Source organism: Pseudoliparis swirei, chromosome 6 (genome assembly GCF_029220125.1).
Source record: "Pseudoliparis swirei isolate HS2019 ecotype Mariana Trench chromosome 6, NWPU_hadal_v1, whole genome shotgun sequence".
Classification (NCBI taxonomy): domain Eukaryota; kingdom Metazoa; phylum Chordata; class Actinopteri; order Perciformes; family Liparidae; genus Pseudoliparis; species Pseudoliparis swirei.
Genome location: NC_079393.1, coordinates 9,192,743 through 9,210,000, shown reverse-complemented (window position 1 = coordinate 9,210,000; position 17,258 = coordinate 9,192,743). Strand labels below are relative to the sequence as shown.

The window sequence follows — 17,258 nt, the reverse complement described above, 5'->3', positions numbered from 1 at the left end:
AATATGATCGTCAGTAACTAAATACATAATAGAAGAAGTAGTTCAAATGAGCTCCACCAGAAGCAACATTAGAACATTTTCAATGCAGGATTTGTACGATTTAAAAATCTGGAATGGAGTATTAAAAAAAAGAATTTCGATTTAAATGTGGGCATAATAATTTCAGTAAATCCCAGTCATCTGTTAACACTCATTTACACACTCACTCAGTCACTATTTTGCATGCTGATTTCTCAAATGTTATGGCTATTACGATTAAATCAACAAACCAATGCGTAAAAGACCCAATCTACACACATTTCTTCCAAAAACATATTTGAAAATATTTTTTAATTTAATTTAATTTAGCCACATGAAACTGGGTTTGGGCCAGCACTGAGTCTGGATTTTGTTGGGATCCACAGAATCTGGGGTGAGCGTAGGGGCGATGGGGTGCGATGACCCCAGGGACAACCGTGCGGCCAGGAGGCCCATTCGAACACAGCTGTCAGTGTCTCGCCGCTGGAGAATCCCAGCCATTAAAGCACCTGCGAGACTGGAGACAGAGCGGGTATGAGTGCCTTTTTGATTAAAGATTGTTGAGTCAAAAGGATTTTGTGAGTGAGAGAGAAAGTGTGACAGGAACAGGAAGAGGTAATGATAATTAAAAAGTGGATGAAACTGAAGCACAGAAAGTTAGTAATTAATAGAAGAATAAGGGAGAGAAAGGAGATCAAGTTTTTAGCACCTGTCTCCTGCTCCAGACACATTCTTTGTCTCTTCTGCCGTCACAGTCAGTGCTGGGTAGTGGACAGCACACAGCCGCCTCCTCTGAAATCACATGTGCAATAAACATATTCACTTTCACTGAAATAGTCATCAACACCATTCACATTTTCAGATGTACGTTGTCCTTTACCCTCTTCAGTTTTCTTGGCTGCAGGTTGACAGAGCCTGCGTCATGCTCTCCACACACCAGCACTCCACTGGCCCCCAGAGTCACCACCAGACAATGCACGTGCTCCAGCAGGGGGCGGGAGAGAGCCACAGCAACACTCAGCACCTCCTCGAGAGAGCTCGGTAGCACTACCCACCCAACAAGACAGAACCATATCCTCAATCACTAACACACTATTTGCTACTTTAACATGCAACAACTGTATGTGGGGAATATGTGTTTGAGATGAGGGAATACACAAATTAAGTTAAACCACCATATCCACATTAATGAAGTTTACCTTCAGGTGTTGGGAGACCCAGTGTTTTGTTCATGGTGCGCAACTCTGCCAGGTTTGGAGATGAATAGCACAGAGACTTCCAGGCGTCTGACAGGAAAGGCTTAGAAGCCTTTTCTGAATCCGTTGGCTCATACCAAACTGTGAGACATTGATTGTATTATATTAACATTAATGAAAGCTTCTGATCGCAATCATTCATAGTGACCAGATCTCCATATGCTTACCATTGATGTTGTGTTTTCTGGCAATGGAGCAAACATAATCGATGGTGGAAACGGGAATGTTTCCATCGAGACACACAAGAGTGGCCGATGAAAGCTGCTTCTCAAACTGTGACACCTACACACATATATTTGAAGGGATAATAATAAAGGAGTAGTAAGTAAGTCAACTTTATTTCCAAACAAGAGGTGCAACAAGAATGTCAAGGAAAGGTCAAATATATTAAATTTAAAAAAAGATCATTCCTATTATTAAATAATCAATAAACTCTTGATTTGTCATATCAGGCCTATATATATACAATCTCAGAATACCCTACAAAAATGCCTAACCCGGTTTCTCAATGTCAAAATTGACATCATAAAATATGCCCAAAGATATCCAGTTTACTATCTCTGAAAGTGCAAGAAAAAACAGCAAATACACACTTTTTTTTTCTCTAGACAGTGTTGGATCTGAAACACTAAACGCATAATCCCCTTTGTCTTGCACCTGGAGTGTGATCACTTGGCCTGATCTATAAAGCTATACATCATGATGTGGCCTAAGAGCAACAACACAAATTATTTGTGATTTCTGCATGCACCAATTAATATCTTTTGCATTTTGTCCAGAACATGCCGTTTCCTGTCCATTGCTACGTGCATTTAAGGGCTATAGCTGAATAAATGGCCAGCAGTATTGGGTTTGAGGTGACCCAAACCCAATAACTACAACGTTGGATATGTAGTTTTGAATATCGTATTAAATCCTGGGCCAGCCTTGCTAAAAGACGAGTAGCTTTGTCACTTACATACTGCTCTGTGATCTGCTGATGAACGTCCATGTCTCCCAATCCAAGACTCAGTTCTCCACTCTCCGTGATAACAGCGCAGTAAGTCGCTGTGTTTTGCTCTTCTAGTCTGAGCACACCGCTCATGTTCTGAGAGAAATAGGAAAAAAGTCAAGAACTTAACATTTCCATATCAAATTCTAAAAAGGATTCCACTCATGCTTAGTATTAAACACAAACCATATGTTTACAATAGTGTAACACTGCTTTGCTGTGTGAATCAGCTCCAGTGGCTGAGATGAGCAGGGGACTCCGACCTAAACGACTCAGAGAGTCTGGAAGGAAAGCGCCAAAGACAAAACTGTGAGATAATCTGATTTTAAGTTATCTTGCAAACAAAGTTCATCTACTTTATCAGATGAAAACACACCAGCGATGTTCCGTCCTACACCACCAAATGACTGACACACACTTCCTGGGTTGGTCTGTCCAAACTGAAAGAGACAAGTTTTCTCAGAAGTAACCGAGGATAATATGCCGTCACATGATCTGCAGTACAGAGTGGATGAATCAAACTTACATGAAGTGTTTCCGTCTTGCCTTTTGCAATAAAATCAACGTTTATTCCCCCTATGACAACCTGTAAAAGAACAGCATTGTGGGTATTGTATAGTGCCAATCATATTTTAGACGAAACAAGTCCATTGTATTTGTTTTTACTCACAATATCCGAGTCCGATGAGTGTTTTCCATGATGATGAGCGTTGCCATTGGACTTTCTCTCAGTCATTTGTTTTGACAGCGCGCAGGCTATTTGACTGCCAACTTTAGCATTGTTATGAATGAGAGCAATATCTAAGAGCATAACCGGTTAAGGGCATTTTAGTTGTGATATACTGCACTGTAACATTGTCAACAACCCTTTTGCACCACCAAATAATCTGATATGTTCTCTGCTTGATGATGCTTCAGATGTTTTGATGGATACTGGCCTGAAGAGACTTTCCCTCAGTCAGCTCATTGACCATTTTAAGAATGAATGGCGTCACATCTCTTCCTGTTATCCCTTTAGCCCTGAGAAAATCAAAAAAGAGAAGAGTACAATTATAATAGTTTTCAGCTGAGATAAAACTAGTATCTATTGAGAAAACAAATTGACGAGCCATGCAGACTTTCTGTACCTTGCCTCTGCTACTGCAGCCTGTATGGCTTCCTCTATCAGCTGGCCGGCTGCTGCATGCTCCTCTGGGATGGGCACCACTAACAGGACGCCACTTTGGAGACCCAGAGACAGAGCGCTCGCTGAACGACGAGAACAAGAACAGATCCACATTCATATCAGGTATAAATAAAAAAATAAGTGTCAAGCTTGATCTCGGTGCGTTAAGAGTCAAGGATATAACATGTAGATATACCAATGAGCTTTGCAGCCTCCGCAGGGCTGCACACCTGGCATGGAGACATGAATCCGCTCTGTGGCGAGAAGAAGGCTGGGAAATTCTTCGTCGCTCCATAAGTGGCCACACAGACACCCTGCGTCTCCTAAAAAAAATACAATAACTGTCAGCTTTATTGAATTATTTCAATAATTTTTTCCCGATGAAACTTATTTATCCATTTGATTCTCTTTTTCCTTTTATTGATCATATTGACATAAGCTTTAAACTTCTATTGTAGGAGATCTATAATCTGTCTCAAACACACACACACACACACGCACACAGGCACACGTGCGCACACACACATTTTCTCCACCATATCCACCCCAACTGGCACGAAGACCATCACCAAACAAATACAGAAAATAACCCTGGGCTGATTAAAGTCCAAATTCAAATGTGAAAACACGGTGTCAGTATTATTGTCCAGTGAAGACATGATGTCATTATTCTTACAAGGAACTCCAGGGTACGACCGATGTCCAGAATAGACTTGACCCCAGCAGAGATGACTGCGATGGGAGTCCTGCCGAGCTCCGTCAAATCAGCACTGATGTCCAGACCTGGAGGAATAATCATGTACTCATTCGCGACTGATGGTAAGCCTTAAAGTAGTTGACATGATTCCTAACGTATTCCTCTTCACAAGCCAAGAAGACAAACTGACTTTTCTGACACGATTGGTGTCCTCACACATGAAGGAGTTCCCCAGGGTTAACGATCCCATCACCTTGATATCATATCTGGATTATAAGTGCATCCTCATCTCTTTTCATGGTCTTTGAGCCAGCTCAGTGGGGTAAGAGGTCGTCCTGAGTCCCGGCAGGTGGGTGTTCGATCGATCTCCCCCCCTCATTTCAAAGTAAGTGTGTGTCCTGAGGCACTGAACCCCCAGTTGCTTCCCGGCGCGCTTCACCGCAGCCCACTGCTCCTTAATAACTAAGGATGGGTTAAATGCAGAGAACTAATTTCCCCTTGGGGATTAATAAAAGTGTATATTCATTTGATGCAGTAAAACTGGTTTGTTAAGAGAAACTAGTTAGTGTCGGTATGCGTGGGGCAGCAGGGGGGTGTTGAGGCTCGGCTGCAGAGTGGCTGGAGCGGGGGTGTGGTTCAGGTAACAGTGTATAATTGGCCTGTGTGTATGTGTGCATCTGTCTCTATAAAAGAGCAATATAGGAACAGAGCAGCGAGAGAGTGGGGAGCGGAGGCTGCAGTCCGCAGTCTTTAATAATATACGATATTACCAAATGTCCGTCCTGTATGCTCATCCTTTGGTGCTTTGGGGGGGGGAAACCTACTAATGTGAGCCACACACCTGTTACAATGCGTAAAGTATCGATAAGTCGTCTCACTGTTCTCTCCGTCTCTGTGAACTCCTCCGATGCCTCCTGTGACGAACACAGGGATGCCGGCTCGATGTGCTGCGATCATCGTGGCCGACACCGTCGTTCCCCCAGAGAGACCCTGAGGGAACGGGACAGCCAACGAGAAACACCAACCCTGAGCGACAGACTCGGCTGGTTTCTTTAGATTATTTGGAGAGGAGTGGGTCTCACTTGGCTCACGGCGTAGGGCAGATCACGCCGGGACACTTTCAGGGCGCTCTTGCAGAGGGCGAGGTGTTCGAGCTCCTCTGGCGACAGACCGACATGCACTTCACCCTCGATCACGGCGACCGTGGCTGGAGTGGCTCCTTCAGCCCTCACAATGGCCTCCACCTGCTTGGCCGTGCTGCATTACAACATTAATGGGACTCGTATTCGGTGATTGAAGTCGCTTTTAGCTGCGGGTGTTAAAGTTGACTGACTGTACCTCAGGTTGTGTGGATAGGGCATGCCATGTGTGATGATGGTGCTCTCGAGTGCAACCACCGGTTTGTGTTCTGCTAGCGCCTTCGATACAGATGGATGAACTCTGAAGAGGCTGCCTGAGAGAAGAGGTGCCATTTACGTTCAGACATCATCATTACCACTATCAATATGTCATGCATTGAGTGTACAATATACTTTAAAGTGATATGAGTGATATAATGAGAGGATGCTTTTACCACTTTTGCACAATCTGCTATGAAACGTTGCAATTCCTCTTCTCAGGATGAGTGACGAGGCTCTGTGCAGCATCCTCATTCTGTTCAGATGTTAAGGAAAGCCCTGGAAACATTTTAATTTTATTTTTTAATCTAAGTGAGAAAAACCTTTGTCGGCTGATACCAATCAACATGTGGCATGACGTTTCTTTTTTGTTTTTTAATGGGTTTGTCTGGAAATGTAGAGAAATTAACATTTACTTGATTAATGGGTTGATTATGGTTGAATACTTATCGATGTGCTTTGTACACGGAGAACCAAACGCTCTACAACGGTTCGACCAGATTGACAATTACATTTTCAGAAAGAGAAAAAGATCCCTGTGAACAGTTGAATAAGAAAAGAGGGAATCGGCAGTCAAAAGGAATGCGTTTGTGTTTCTGTGTCTTCTTTTGTGGCCAAAACTATTACAAATGTAAATAATACATTTAAGTATTTTTTATTCCAAGGGAAATTTCTTCTCTGCATTTAACCTTAGTTATTAAGGAGCAGCAGTGGTGAAGCACCCAGAAGCAACTGGGGTTCAGTGGTTCAGTGCCTTGCTCAGGACTTGACTGCGGGGAGAATGGGGGGGAGGAGGAAAACACAACCCTGGCATGATGCAGAGGACCTCTTACCCCACTGAGCTAAAGCCATGTCTGAATTATACTCTTTTTGTCTCTAAATAGTCATAATTGAAGGAAATAAAAAACATCAACATACCAGGTGACTCCAAACTTTTAACCGGCAGTGTACATACGGGGGGAAAACTTAAATCCCATGTAGAGCTATATCTTAAATAAAGGGCTGTATAGATTTTGCTTGTAAAAACCAACCAATGAACAAACTCAGCTTCTTGAAGAGACAATAAAAAGGCTGCCAGTTGCATCACACTGCAATGTGTTCTCTGTCACTGCAAGGCACAAGTCCAGTTCAGCCATTGTGAAGATGTTCTTTGCTCCAGTTAGTTGGGACAAATTCCTACCAACCCCCAACCCTCCCTCCCACCCCCCACACCCCTTTTTGTGGCCACTCTCAGAGATTGACAACCAAATTCTATTGCATCTATTTTTTCCCCTTCTTATTCTTCTTAAAAATTGTTGTCTGAAATGAATGTTGTCATTGTCATTCATTTGTGATTTTTTTTTGGACAAAAAACTAAGCGGAACATTTTAGTTCATACGATACGAATGATTTTGTGGCACAATTGCAATATTTTAACAACGTTTTTAATCTACTATCTCATCAGTAACACAGAGAGGTTCAGAGACTCATCAACAAACACTTTGAATTACAATAAAAAACATCTGAAAGGCTTTTTCAATCTAAAAGTGTTGTCAACATTCACTCATTTCTGCTCACATGCTCTATGCAATAGGAGGGATACCATTAATCGGTGGTACGAATACTAAGTATTTAATCAAAACGACCACACTTTGCAGAATTGAAAAGTCTTTAGCATATTATATTCAATTAGCTCATTATTATAATTATAAAAAAAGGGTATTTTACCTACCTTCTCCCGTGCAACTCAAATGCAGGAAACTTTGCTCAGGAAGCTGAACTTTGACCTGATCTCTGTTTACACAGACCAAAGGCATCAACCACAGATCACTGTCGTTTAAACTACTCTGGATTTGACTACTGAGAGAAAGTAGGAGATAAGCAAAAATACTGGAGAGCTAGAACGAGTAGATGCATGGTAAAATATAGAAAATAAAGCATTAATGAAACGATGAAGGTGTAAAAAAAAAAGTCCACTTAAATTTACATTAAAATCCGATAACTGATTGGAGAGAATCTACACATTCGATTCGTCCATTGACCCATTACTTGCTCCGGTATGATTTTAATATCTGTTTATATCCACTGTTGATTTCTCTTATCAGATTTATGATGTGTTGTTATAAAGTTCAAAGATCAAATTGAATAACTGATGGCTTGCTTTTGATAGTTTTACCAATCAGTACAGAGAAGATCTTCATTGATGTCTCAAAAACACACAATGATACCAAATGTTCTCCATAATAAGAGGGCTGACCTCAACTGAGGTGCACATTTAAAACACTTAAGACACATTAAGTTCCGTTTCGTCTCCAGTGAAATCGACGTCTTGTGTCTCAACATGACTGGTGACTTGGCTTGAGTCGGGTACGCTGTATGTTAAGAGATTCTTGGTTGTTTTCACATCGTCGTGGATCTCAACTGAGCTCTTTGAGCTTCTCACTAACTCATTTTCAAACCACTGTGGACGCTCCAGCTGGTATGCGTGAAAGGCCTCGATGGCGTCCCGCAGGGCTCTGCCCGAGGGACAGCGATAGTACTCGTCCTCTGAAAGCCCCTCGATGTGATTCACTCTGCCCGGCTCGTGCCTCTCGGTGTCCAGGATTCTGAAAAAGAGCTCCTCAAACTGTTTCATCAGCTTGTAGCGCACTGTAATGTGGAAAGGTGAAGGGACATCTTCTTCACAGCAAACATTGTCAAAGTAAGCCACTATGTATTTTTCAAACGACGCAGATCGGACAAAATGGGGGACCATGAGACTGAGGGCCGGACTGAGCATGTCGCCTACAGGTGAGCAGGCGTCCTCTCTCAGGAAGACCCGTTCGTCACCACACATGGCTCGCCATTTGGCTTTTACTCCCCGTGAGCACAGGATCAGAATCTTATCTGAAGAGCTTTCTATTTGTTCTCTGTGCCAGTCCAACCACTGGATGCTTCCCAACAGTCCCAGTCTTCTAGAGTCCAGCAGATCCAGGACCACTTCAGTGCCACATTTGGACGCCAGAAAGGCACAAAGCCTGAGGACAATGCTTTTGTATAAAGGGTGATCGAGGGAGTAGATGATGAGGACTCTTTTTCTGTCCTGCACTTTGAAACATTCTGGCTGCTGTTTGGCAGCAGCTGAGGATGTGTTGACTGGATCTGAGAGAAAAGCCAGGTGCGTTGATTAATGATCAATACAAGCTGCTTTTATGTTCAATAATGTGCATTAATCGGGAGGCAAACCTTTCTGAGTGGCTCTCCACAGTAAATAGGCAACACAACCACCAATGAAAAGCAGCCCCACCATTGCCTTTATAATTAAAGTTCGTGCTGGATAATCTAAAAAAGAAAATGATTAAATGTTATCAGCTGAAGACAAAATGTGAATTCAAATATTATTATGCCAGTGTTTCCAGTGGGTCACAAGATAAATATGAGGGGCTTGTATGATGATTAAAGGGATAGGAAAAAGAAAAGAAAAATTTAAATAATATTTAATCTATGCTTTTTCTTTAAATTATGCGATTATTTTACCTCTTTGGGTCTCAAACAATTTTTTAAATATTCAATTCAGAAAATCTGAAAAAGTTTAAAAACTGAAAGATTTCTGATACCTTCAACAAGGGGCTTGAGTGAACAATGCTGTATTCTAAGCCAAAATGATCGGGTACCACTAATTTATGCTCTGCACCAAATATTTATGATATATATAACTGTATTTAAAAAAAACAATCATACTGTATGTCACAAAGTATAGCTACCTTGACAAACATCTATTATTTTCTCAGGGCGCCCACAGTCGTTCTTGCATCGAACAAAAAACGGCTGAATCTTAGAATCAAGCAGAATAAGGTAAACTTTTAATGTTACATACTTTTCAACTGTCGGGAATAAGACATTAAATGCTCATAAAACTCACCTTTAACAGGGTTTCACATTGTGGAAGCTGCCACCAACCAAACTCAAAGGACACATTTAGCAAAGTTCTGTTGTCCTTTGGATGAAGGAAATGACCATGATACAGTACCATGTGTATAAACAAGCAGTAATATGATGTTAGACTCACGGCATTGTTACGTTCCATCATCACTGATCATATAAGGGAGAAATACAGTGTCATTACCTTTGAGACATCCTTTGAGCAACGGAAACCAGAACTCTGGATGGAGACTCGGTATCTCTCTGAATACTGAGCTGTCTTAAAACTCACAACAATGGAGAACTTTCCAAGTTCCTCATTAAGAGACACAGCAGTGGTCACGTTCGGATCCCACAGACTACCTGATGTAACACATCAAGCAGAGCACAATACTTAGAAGATGGTCCTGGATATTCTACAGTGGTCCATTAAAACCTGTGAGATGTAAATTAGGGCTGTCACGATATCTCATTTTCACTACACGATGATCTCGGCCAAAGTAATTCATGGTCACGATATTATCCCAATATCTACAGAATATTTTAATTAAAAAATAACGCTATAAATCAAATTCATCCTTAACTTTGTTGATTGTGCATTTATCAGCCATCGCCGTGTTGAGAGCTGTTGAGAGGCAATCAAAAGGCTCCTAATCTCCAATATTGCACCCTTAAATATGTCAGTTATTGTAAATGCATATATATCGTGACTCCCCTAATGTACAACATGTAAACTTTACCATTTTCCAGACACATTTGTGCCTTTTGGATCCTCCCGTCACCACATCCTGGCCATGACAGTAATATTAGATGATTAGAGCATTTTACACTTTGGTTTGGACACTTGAAGAAACATTTCAGAGGAAAACAACTCCCTGTTTCCATTCACAGGGGTGACAAAGTGTTATAAGTGTGAAAGAAGTGATAGTTTTGTTAAAAAAATTATTGTGACAACAATGAATTGATCTTCTTTTGTTTAATAATTGCTTATTTTAATCCTGGGAATGACACCGAACGGTTTTGCTCACAAGCACAGAATATAATTACACACCAACACAGAATCAATATAACTTTTAAACTTGTTTGTAAACTTATGTAACATACAATGCATCTCTGCTTTTGTATGAATATTTCAGGGATCTGGAGGTAACTCACCTGGGATGGTAATGGTCTTATTTATCTTGTAGTCTCCGATATCAGGTTCTGGCAGATTAAAAAGAGACACTCTGTATATATGGTCGGGCTCCACCACGACTCCATCCAAGGAAAATGTCCACTAATAAAGAAAAACAAATCTGAAAAGCTGGTATGCTTTACACTGTTACGGTAATAATAAAGAAAGACAAATGTATTTTACCCTCATATAGTCTGGATTATGCGGTTGGCTGAGGTTGTAAGAAAACTGCACACAGATACTTTGATTTGTACTTTCATCAAGAATATTTATCTCAGATCCAAGAACGGTTATTGCACTTCCTGTAAATAGAAGAATGTATATGTTATATGAATGATTGAATCTTTGATGCAGGGTTTTTCTACTCACCTGAGATGAAAGACCGTTTTCCAACTTGATTGTGATGCATTTTATATTGTGAGCTACAATGTGAGCTTTATTTGGTGACAGAACTGCAGACTTCACCAATATTTACCATCTCCCTTTATTTGCCATGTCACATTCACCACAGAAAGCGGTCCGTGCTCGTCCATCCAGACCCCCACATGCTCAGCATCCCATTCCGGGCCGACGGGCGCACGTCCTCTGGGTACAACCATGCGCTTGTCTGAGCAGTTATCTGACATTTAGGAAACGGTGAACAGTATATATTAGTGGTTAATGTGTGGGCAGATGGATCATTAAATCGTGAAATTAAAATGTTAAATAAAAATATTTGGTTTGTACAAACCCGTCTAGCATATGAATACAACCAAATGTGTGTTTAAGGAATTTAAACAGTTAAATGCCAAAATATTTCTTATTTACACAAAAAATATTAGTACCTCAACATATTAATTGAAGCATCTCTATTTATAAGTATTTAAACTTTATTATACAGATTTGAATTAAGATACTTACTAATTGTGCAGTTTTTAAGACCCTGCGGGAAAAAACACAAGATACTTTGTCGTGGCTTGATGATCTCTCAGAATGAAAATCTGGTTATGATGTATTTGAGCAAGTTTGAATTTTGTCAGTTGAATGACTTTACCTGAAGGATTGGAATGACCAAAAAGTTAAATTTGTATAAGATTTATTTTTGAATAGATTGAATCTTCACCTGTTGGTTGCAGTCCAAGCGCTTGTCCAGAATCCTAAGAGAAGACGACGCTGGGAGTCCAGCAGTCAAATAAAAACAGAAAAGAGGAACATGGATCAATCTGGTGTAGCGCCACAACGCATGTGGAACAGCGTTGAAAACGATTGAGTAAACAAACACAATAATGAACTCCATTTCGAGAGATTTGCCTGAGCAAACACGTCGAAGTCTCAGTGTGATCTGATTCAACCAGAGAGACGTGTTTATCAGGCGCTGACATCAGCACACACAGGAAGAACACTCTCATCCAGTGTGGTTTGTCCTTTCCGTTTGCACGCGGTACATTGCAAGGGCTGAACATATTTCTCTCTCAATCTACAATTTTATACAGCATTATGTGAGAAATACATCTTATCATTGCCCTGTGTATGAAGGTGGTAGTTTGATGCCGGCTGCAAACCAGTATGTCAAACCATAAAACAGTCACTAGGTGGTAGCAGTGACCCAATTTACAAAAGGTAAAAGTTCTTGTATAAACAGTTTTAAACTCATAAACAGAAGATGAGGGTCAAAAGAGACATTCAACAAAAGTCTTAGACTGTGGAGGCCATCGGGCCACCTCTTAAACCACATTTTAACATTGAGCCTGACCTCACATGAGTAAATACACCGACACCAGAACCTCTCGGTCCAACACGTGAAGGCCCGGTATGTCCACCAAACCTTCAGCGAAGCAGTGTTTGTTTATTTGGATTATGTTCTCCGGGACAAAATGTTGCTGCGGCCGTGTGCTAATTCCTGCTGCTTTGTCCCAGTGTGACCAGAATAGACTGCAGCGGTGGCAGTTGATCTCTGCTCTGTGTGTGAGCATCACGGCCATTGTGATTCAGTCGCCATGACGGCATCCACATATAATAGATATGACTTTTAATCAGTACAGCTGCAGTTGTTTGTGATGTGTTCAGGATTTTGTTATTCATAAGCAGCAGACACCTAAACTGCTGTTGTGATCAGATAAAGGAACATTTATTGACTATGAAGCATCTATAACTGGTATATAATGTTAAAAAAATGCGTGAAATGTGTCAGCTTTTCATGTTTTTACTAGTTGTACTTCTATATTGTACTTTGAAAATAAATAGTTAATTTAATTGATATTGTTTTTGCTGCTTTAAAAAAAAAATGTCTTTGTAAAATGTATTGTATCGAAACTGCAAATGACAATTAACCTTTTGGCTGAATGGGACACATTATGTTTATTAATGTTTTGTTCATCCTGATGGATTATTGATGAAAGTAAAATTAAGTATTTTGTTTCACGTACAATCTAAAACACATTCCTGATGCTGTAAGGTAGGCGTTCTAGATTGTGTTTGCAACTTGCTTATCTCAAATTGCCGCTTGAAGAATTAACAAAGAAAACTAATACATCACATGCATGATAACATTTAAAAAAATTGTCTTCAGCATTCGTTTAGCTTTACCTGCACGTTGTGTGTTCAGTGAAAATTGGGTAATGTTAGCATGCCAACACAATAAACATAGTGAACATGGTAATGAGAAATAGCTGCTCAACATCAGCTTGTTAGCACGCTGGTGTTAGCATGGAGCTCAACGCACCCCTGTGCACCAGCACCGCCCCGCATGACACATGTGGCTGTAGACGTCTAACCGTAACATAAAACCAGGGAATAAAGCTTCAATTTCAAATGAATAAACTTCAACCCGTTATGTTTTGAAAGCTTAATACAAAAGCCCTCTTTAAAATAACTGAAATATAATGTTACTCTTTTCCAGAACACCCCATGACACACACACAAAAAATAAAAAAAAGTGCTCAGGGTGCATGATATCTGCAGAGAGGATAAGGCAGCTGTCAGTTAGGTGAGAGGGCGTGTGAGTTGTGCCCTTGTGCAATGTTATCGCATGGGATAAATGTGTCACGGGTTGAGGGCAAATAAAAAAAGGGTTGCCCTGTGATGCAGTAATTGTCAGGTGGGCAGGGGGGGGGGGGGGTCTATTTGAGCGAGCCATTCACATGAGACTTTGAAAACATAAATCTTTCACTAATAATTATGAAGTGCTTTTTCTTTCCCTGACTCAGTCCTGTCGCTGCCCTCTCGGATTCTCATCTTCAAGGTAGGTTTCATATCATGTGATCATCAGTTGCTATTTATCACAATAAAATAAAAGTCATTCGTATTTATCATAGACATATTACAGGGGGCTGAACATCTTGTCCTGCTGTGACTGCAGCCCAGCTATCCAAGTCTCGACGGACATTTACAGCCACGTTAGGATAAAGTCCGGCTTTAATATGGGACGTAATAAAGACTGCATATCAGCATGCTCCTGACACATCTACCGTGGGTGGTATTTATGTGAGGGAATCCCGGCTATGTCGCCACTTTTGTCGAGGTCTCAAAGTAACTTTTCCAACGTGGCTTTCTAGCTCTCGCTTCTACGGCATCTCCAGCGTCTTGAAGATCTTTTGAGTCTCGTAACCTGAGGCTTGAACTGCTAACCGCACGCTTGACCCGTCGTTGCAGCCGAAAAGCCGTCGTGATAAGTGATGATGGCTCGCTTGTATGAAGTGGCAAAATCCAGGGTGGAGGCGCAAGGCTGCAGGCTTCTTGAGATTTGAAATTCACACCCTGTCCGACTGGATTATTCTAAATTGGATATATTACTGTGTTGAATCAGATACGTTGACATGCTGTCATCCTTCTCTAACACCTACACCTATTTATTTATATGCAATGCCATTGTTGGACTCATTGAAAACAGGAAGTATTGTGGTTTTAAAGCTAATGCCACAAAGAGAAGGTCAAAGGAAGTGAGCGACAGTGGAGGAGATGGCTCGTTGCATACAGCTCATTTTCACTTTCAAATGTTATGCTTGGTAGATAGATATATGCAATTAGTAAAATATATACGATTTATGCAATTACAAGAGTACTGTGGACCCTAAAGTACTGGGATTCAGAACTGTTATATTTACATCCACAGTCTCCATTAGGTCTGATGCTGGTTGTCTCTTTGCTGCCAAAACTTTCGCTGGCACCATCAAAGCAACAGCAGCTGCTGCAAAACACGGCGGCAATGTGGCTAAATATAGCCGAGCAACATGCTCCTTGTCAGCTCTTTTATCACAATAAGAAGCATTATCTGGTCCTGCAGGAGAACTACAATGCACCTGACAGCACCTGAGGACAATGACACAGATTACATGTGTTAAACGGTGAACTAGTAATCACATTGACTGTAGAAAACACGACTGAGACTTTGAGAAGTACTCATTGTGATCACCGATGGGTGCAGTCAGTGAAACGATAGAGTCAAAAATACATGCAATGCATTAAAAAAAGACTTAATAAACCTTGTTTCTGCTCTAAAGGAAACATAAACTGCAGACATGTCTGAGGGGTGAGTATTGATCTCTAAACGGAGCCACAATGACGTTTAATTTTTTTAATTAAATAATAATAAAAGATCGTCTGTCTACTTTTCTTGTCACATGTTGATGAAGACCGGTGAGTCAACATTATTTCATTACCGATCATTAATTAAAGATCAATATTGATTCAGAATGATTGATTAGTGCACTTATGCTCAAAAATACATTTGGAAATATATACTGGATGTTTAAAAGTATTCTTAACTTTCCGACAGAAAAAGCCAAAATATTCAGCAACACGTCGCCTATTTTTGAAGGTAGGTCTGGTTGACCTTTAGGCCACATGTGAATAATATTTAATAGGATGCCACATGTGCTAAGACGGCTGTAGTTGCCATCTGGGCCTATTAACGCCTTACTATCTTACAGTCCAAGCTGCTGAAGAAGGCAGCTTCTCTTCTGGTCGTTGAAATTAAAGAGAGGAAACATGAGAAGGAAAGGGTTGTGAATGAGTGCTTCCCACCACTGGCGCTGTCCGGTCTGTCGGCCCAGGAGCTCAAGGTAAAACACAGCGAATCAAGAAGATTCGGTCTATATTACTTATTTACTATTCCACATCGTCTTGACAGTTTTCTTCTTTACAGGATCTTTGCAAAGCACTAAGTAGTAAGATTGATGTTGTGGACGAAGCTCATTATGATACAGAGCTGAAGGTAGACAAAAATCTGAAAGAGGTACAGTGAAACTCACTCAAACACACACACAAAACAGTTGATATATCTGCGGACCTGTTGGGATGTGAAGGGTGTGATTGTTGCTCAGATCCAGACACTGGTTGAGAAGATCAACGAGCTGAAGGGGACGAAGAGGCCCAACTTGAAGAGGGTGAAGAAGACCACAGACGGCGACACCTCCAAACTCACGAAGGCTGATTTCAAGGTCAACCTCAAGACAGTGAAGAAGGAGGAAGAAAAGGTAAAGTTGGGATATAACGCCGCGACATTGGTCCATAAAATAAGGAAGCGCATTGAAAAGGATATCACGTCCATCTTTTTATCTCTGCAGAAGGAAGACGTGGTTGACTGGCGTAAGAACATTGAGGCCATGTCTGGCATGGAGGGCAGGAAGAAGAAGTTTAACGCAGCACAATAAGAAGGTGCTACGTTACTAACACATTATATTATTATATAAGTAAAGCTTAAGTAATATATTTAATCCCATTGTTTGTCTTTATTTCAGAATCATTGTCTAAATTCAAGGAAGAAGTTTCTATTTCAGGATGAAACAAAACTGGTTTTGTAAAGAGTGATATCAACCACAGGGACTCGTAAAAGATTAAATACATACTCTATTAATATACAGTATTACAAACAATTGTTTTACCTTTATTTAATGTATGTACAAATACCACAGGATGCCATAATCATATAGCTTGTAAAGTATACAGAACCCATGACAGTCTGAGACTCCTGATGAATTTGTCATTTAATTTGTGTCATGCAGATGTCTGTAAAACCTGTGATGCTGATTAAAGAACCGGAAACATGTCACTGCCCAGTTTCTTTGGTTTGTTCAGATTTCCCAATTGAATGTTTTATTTCTGATAACAGAGCAAATCGTGTTATTGGATATATTGCTTTTCTAGTGTTGAGCAGTGGTAGTTTGGTGGAAGGGGGGTGGGGTTGGGGTGTAGGAGTGCAGCGATATAAAGTACAGTATACTCGCTGTCAGGACAGAGGAGGCTATTTTAGTTGTCCACTCACAGAAGGCGATAGGAGCCATTACATTTTATAAGTTTGTCCAGGAGCCGTTTAAAGGTGATGGAAAACATTAGCTTGCACATTTACTGTACAATATTAAATAAAGTCGTATCTCAAAGAGAACAAAACAAGACAATTACGTCGACTTGTTGAAATATAGATTTAATGTAAAGACACATTTTGTTCACCATCCATCACTCATCAAGTAATTATCATGTGCACTTTAGTGAACTTTCTCATTTTAATAATTTTAACAAATGCTAAAAAGGTGATCCGCTTGCATTTTGTTGTATTTATTTGTCTTATTTGGTTCTTTTTTGTGTCTGTCCTGTTAATTGGATTGACTCTAACTGGGAATTAAAAAATGAATATCAATCAAATAATCTGCAGCACTCAGACTAGATGATAATTTGCTATTTTAAAAGATTAATATTGGTGTATTG

The 17,258-nt window shown here is 40.5% G+C and overlaps 2 protein-coding genes across 2 annotated transcripts; both read right to left on the bottom strand.

The window, feature by feature from the left end:
- Positions 1 to 311: 311 nt before the first annotated feature.
- zgc:136858 (uncharacterized protein LOC678543 homolog) lies at positions 312 to 7,779 on the bottom strand. Its single transcript, XM_056416023.1, has 19 exons — positions 7,236 to 7,779; positions 5,701 to 5,803; positions 5,466 to 5,580; positions 5,210 to 5,384; positions 5,006 to 5,117; positions 4,107 to 4,213; positions 3,627 to 3,753; positions 3,393 to 3,513; positions 3,200 to 3,285; positions 2,936 to 3,066; positions 2,792 to 2,851; positions 2,642 to 2,705; positions 2,452 to 2,546; positions 2,233 to 2,361; positions 1,442 to 1,556; positions 1,218 to 1,355; positions 899 to 1,065; positions 728 to 810; positions 312 to 535 (listed from the first exon to the last, which is right to left on the bottom strand). Exons 2-19 carry the CDS (start codon positions 5,777 to 5,779, stop codon positions 340 to 342), a joined length of 2,100 nt encoding a protein of 699 aa, XP_056271998.1. The 5' UTR covers positions 5,780 to 5,803; positions 7,236 to 7,779; the 3' UTR covers positions 312 to 339.
- On the bottom strand, positions 6,264 to 16,066 carry LOC130194957 (interleukin-17 receptor A). The gene is given in 13 exon segments (XM_056416185.1): positions 6,264 to 6,294; positions 7,732 to 8,644; positions 8,729 to 8,824; positions 9,247 to 9,316; positions 9,405 to 9,479; positions 9,609 to 9,766; positions 10,144 to 10,191; positions 10,559 to 10,679; positions 10,761 to 10,879; positions 11,053 to 11,196; positions 11,478 to 11,499; positions 11,680 to 11,729; positions 15,844 to 16,066. Coding segments are annotated over 13 exon segments (2,070 nt in total).
- Between the last annotated feature and the right edge of the window lie 1,192 nt (positions 16,067 to 17,258).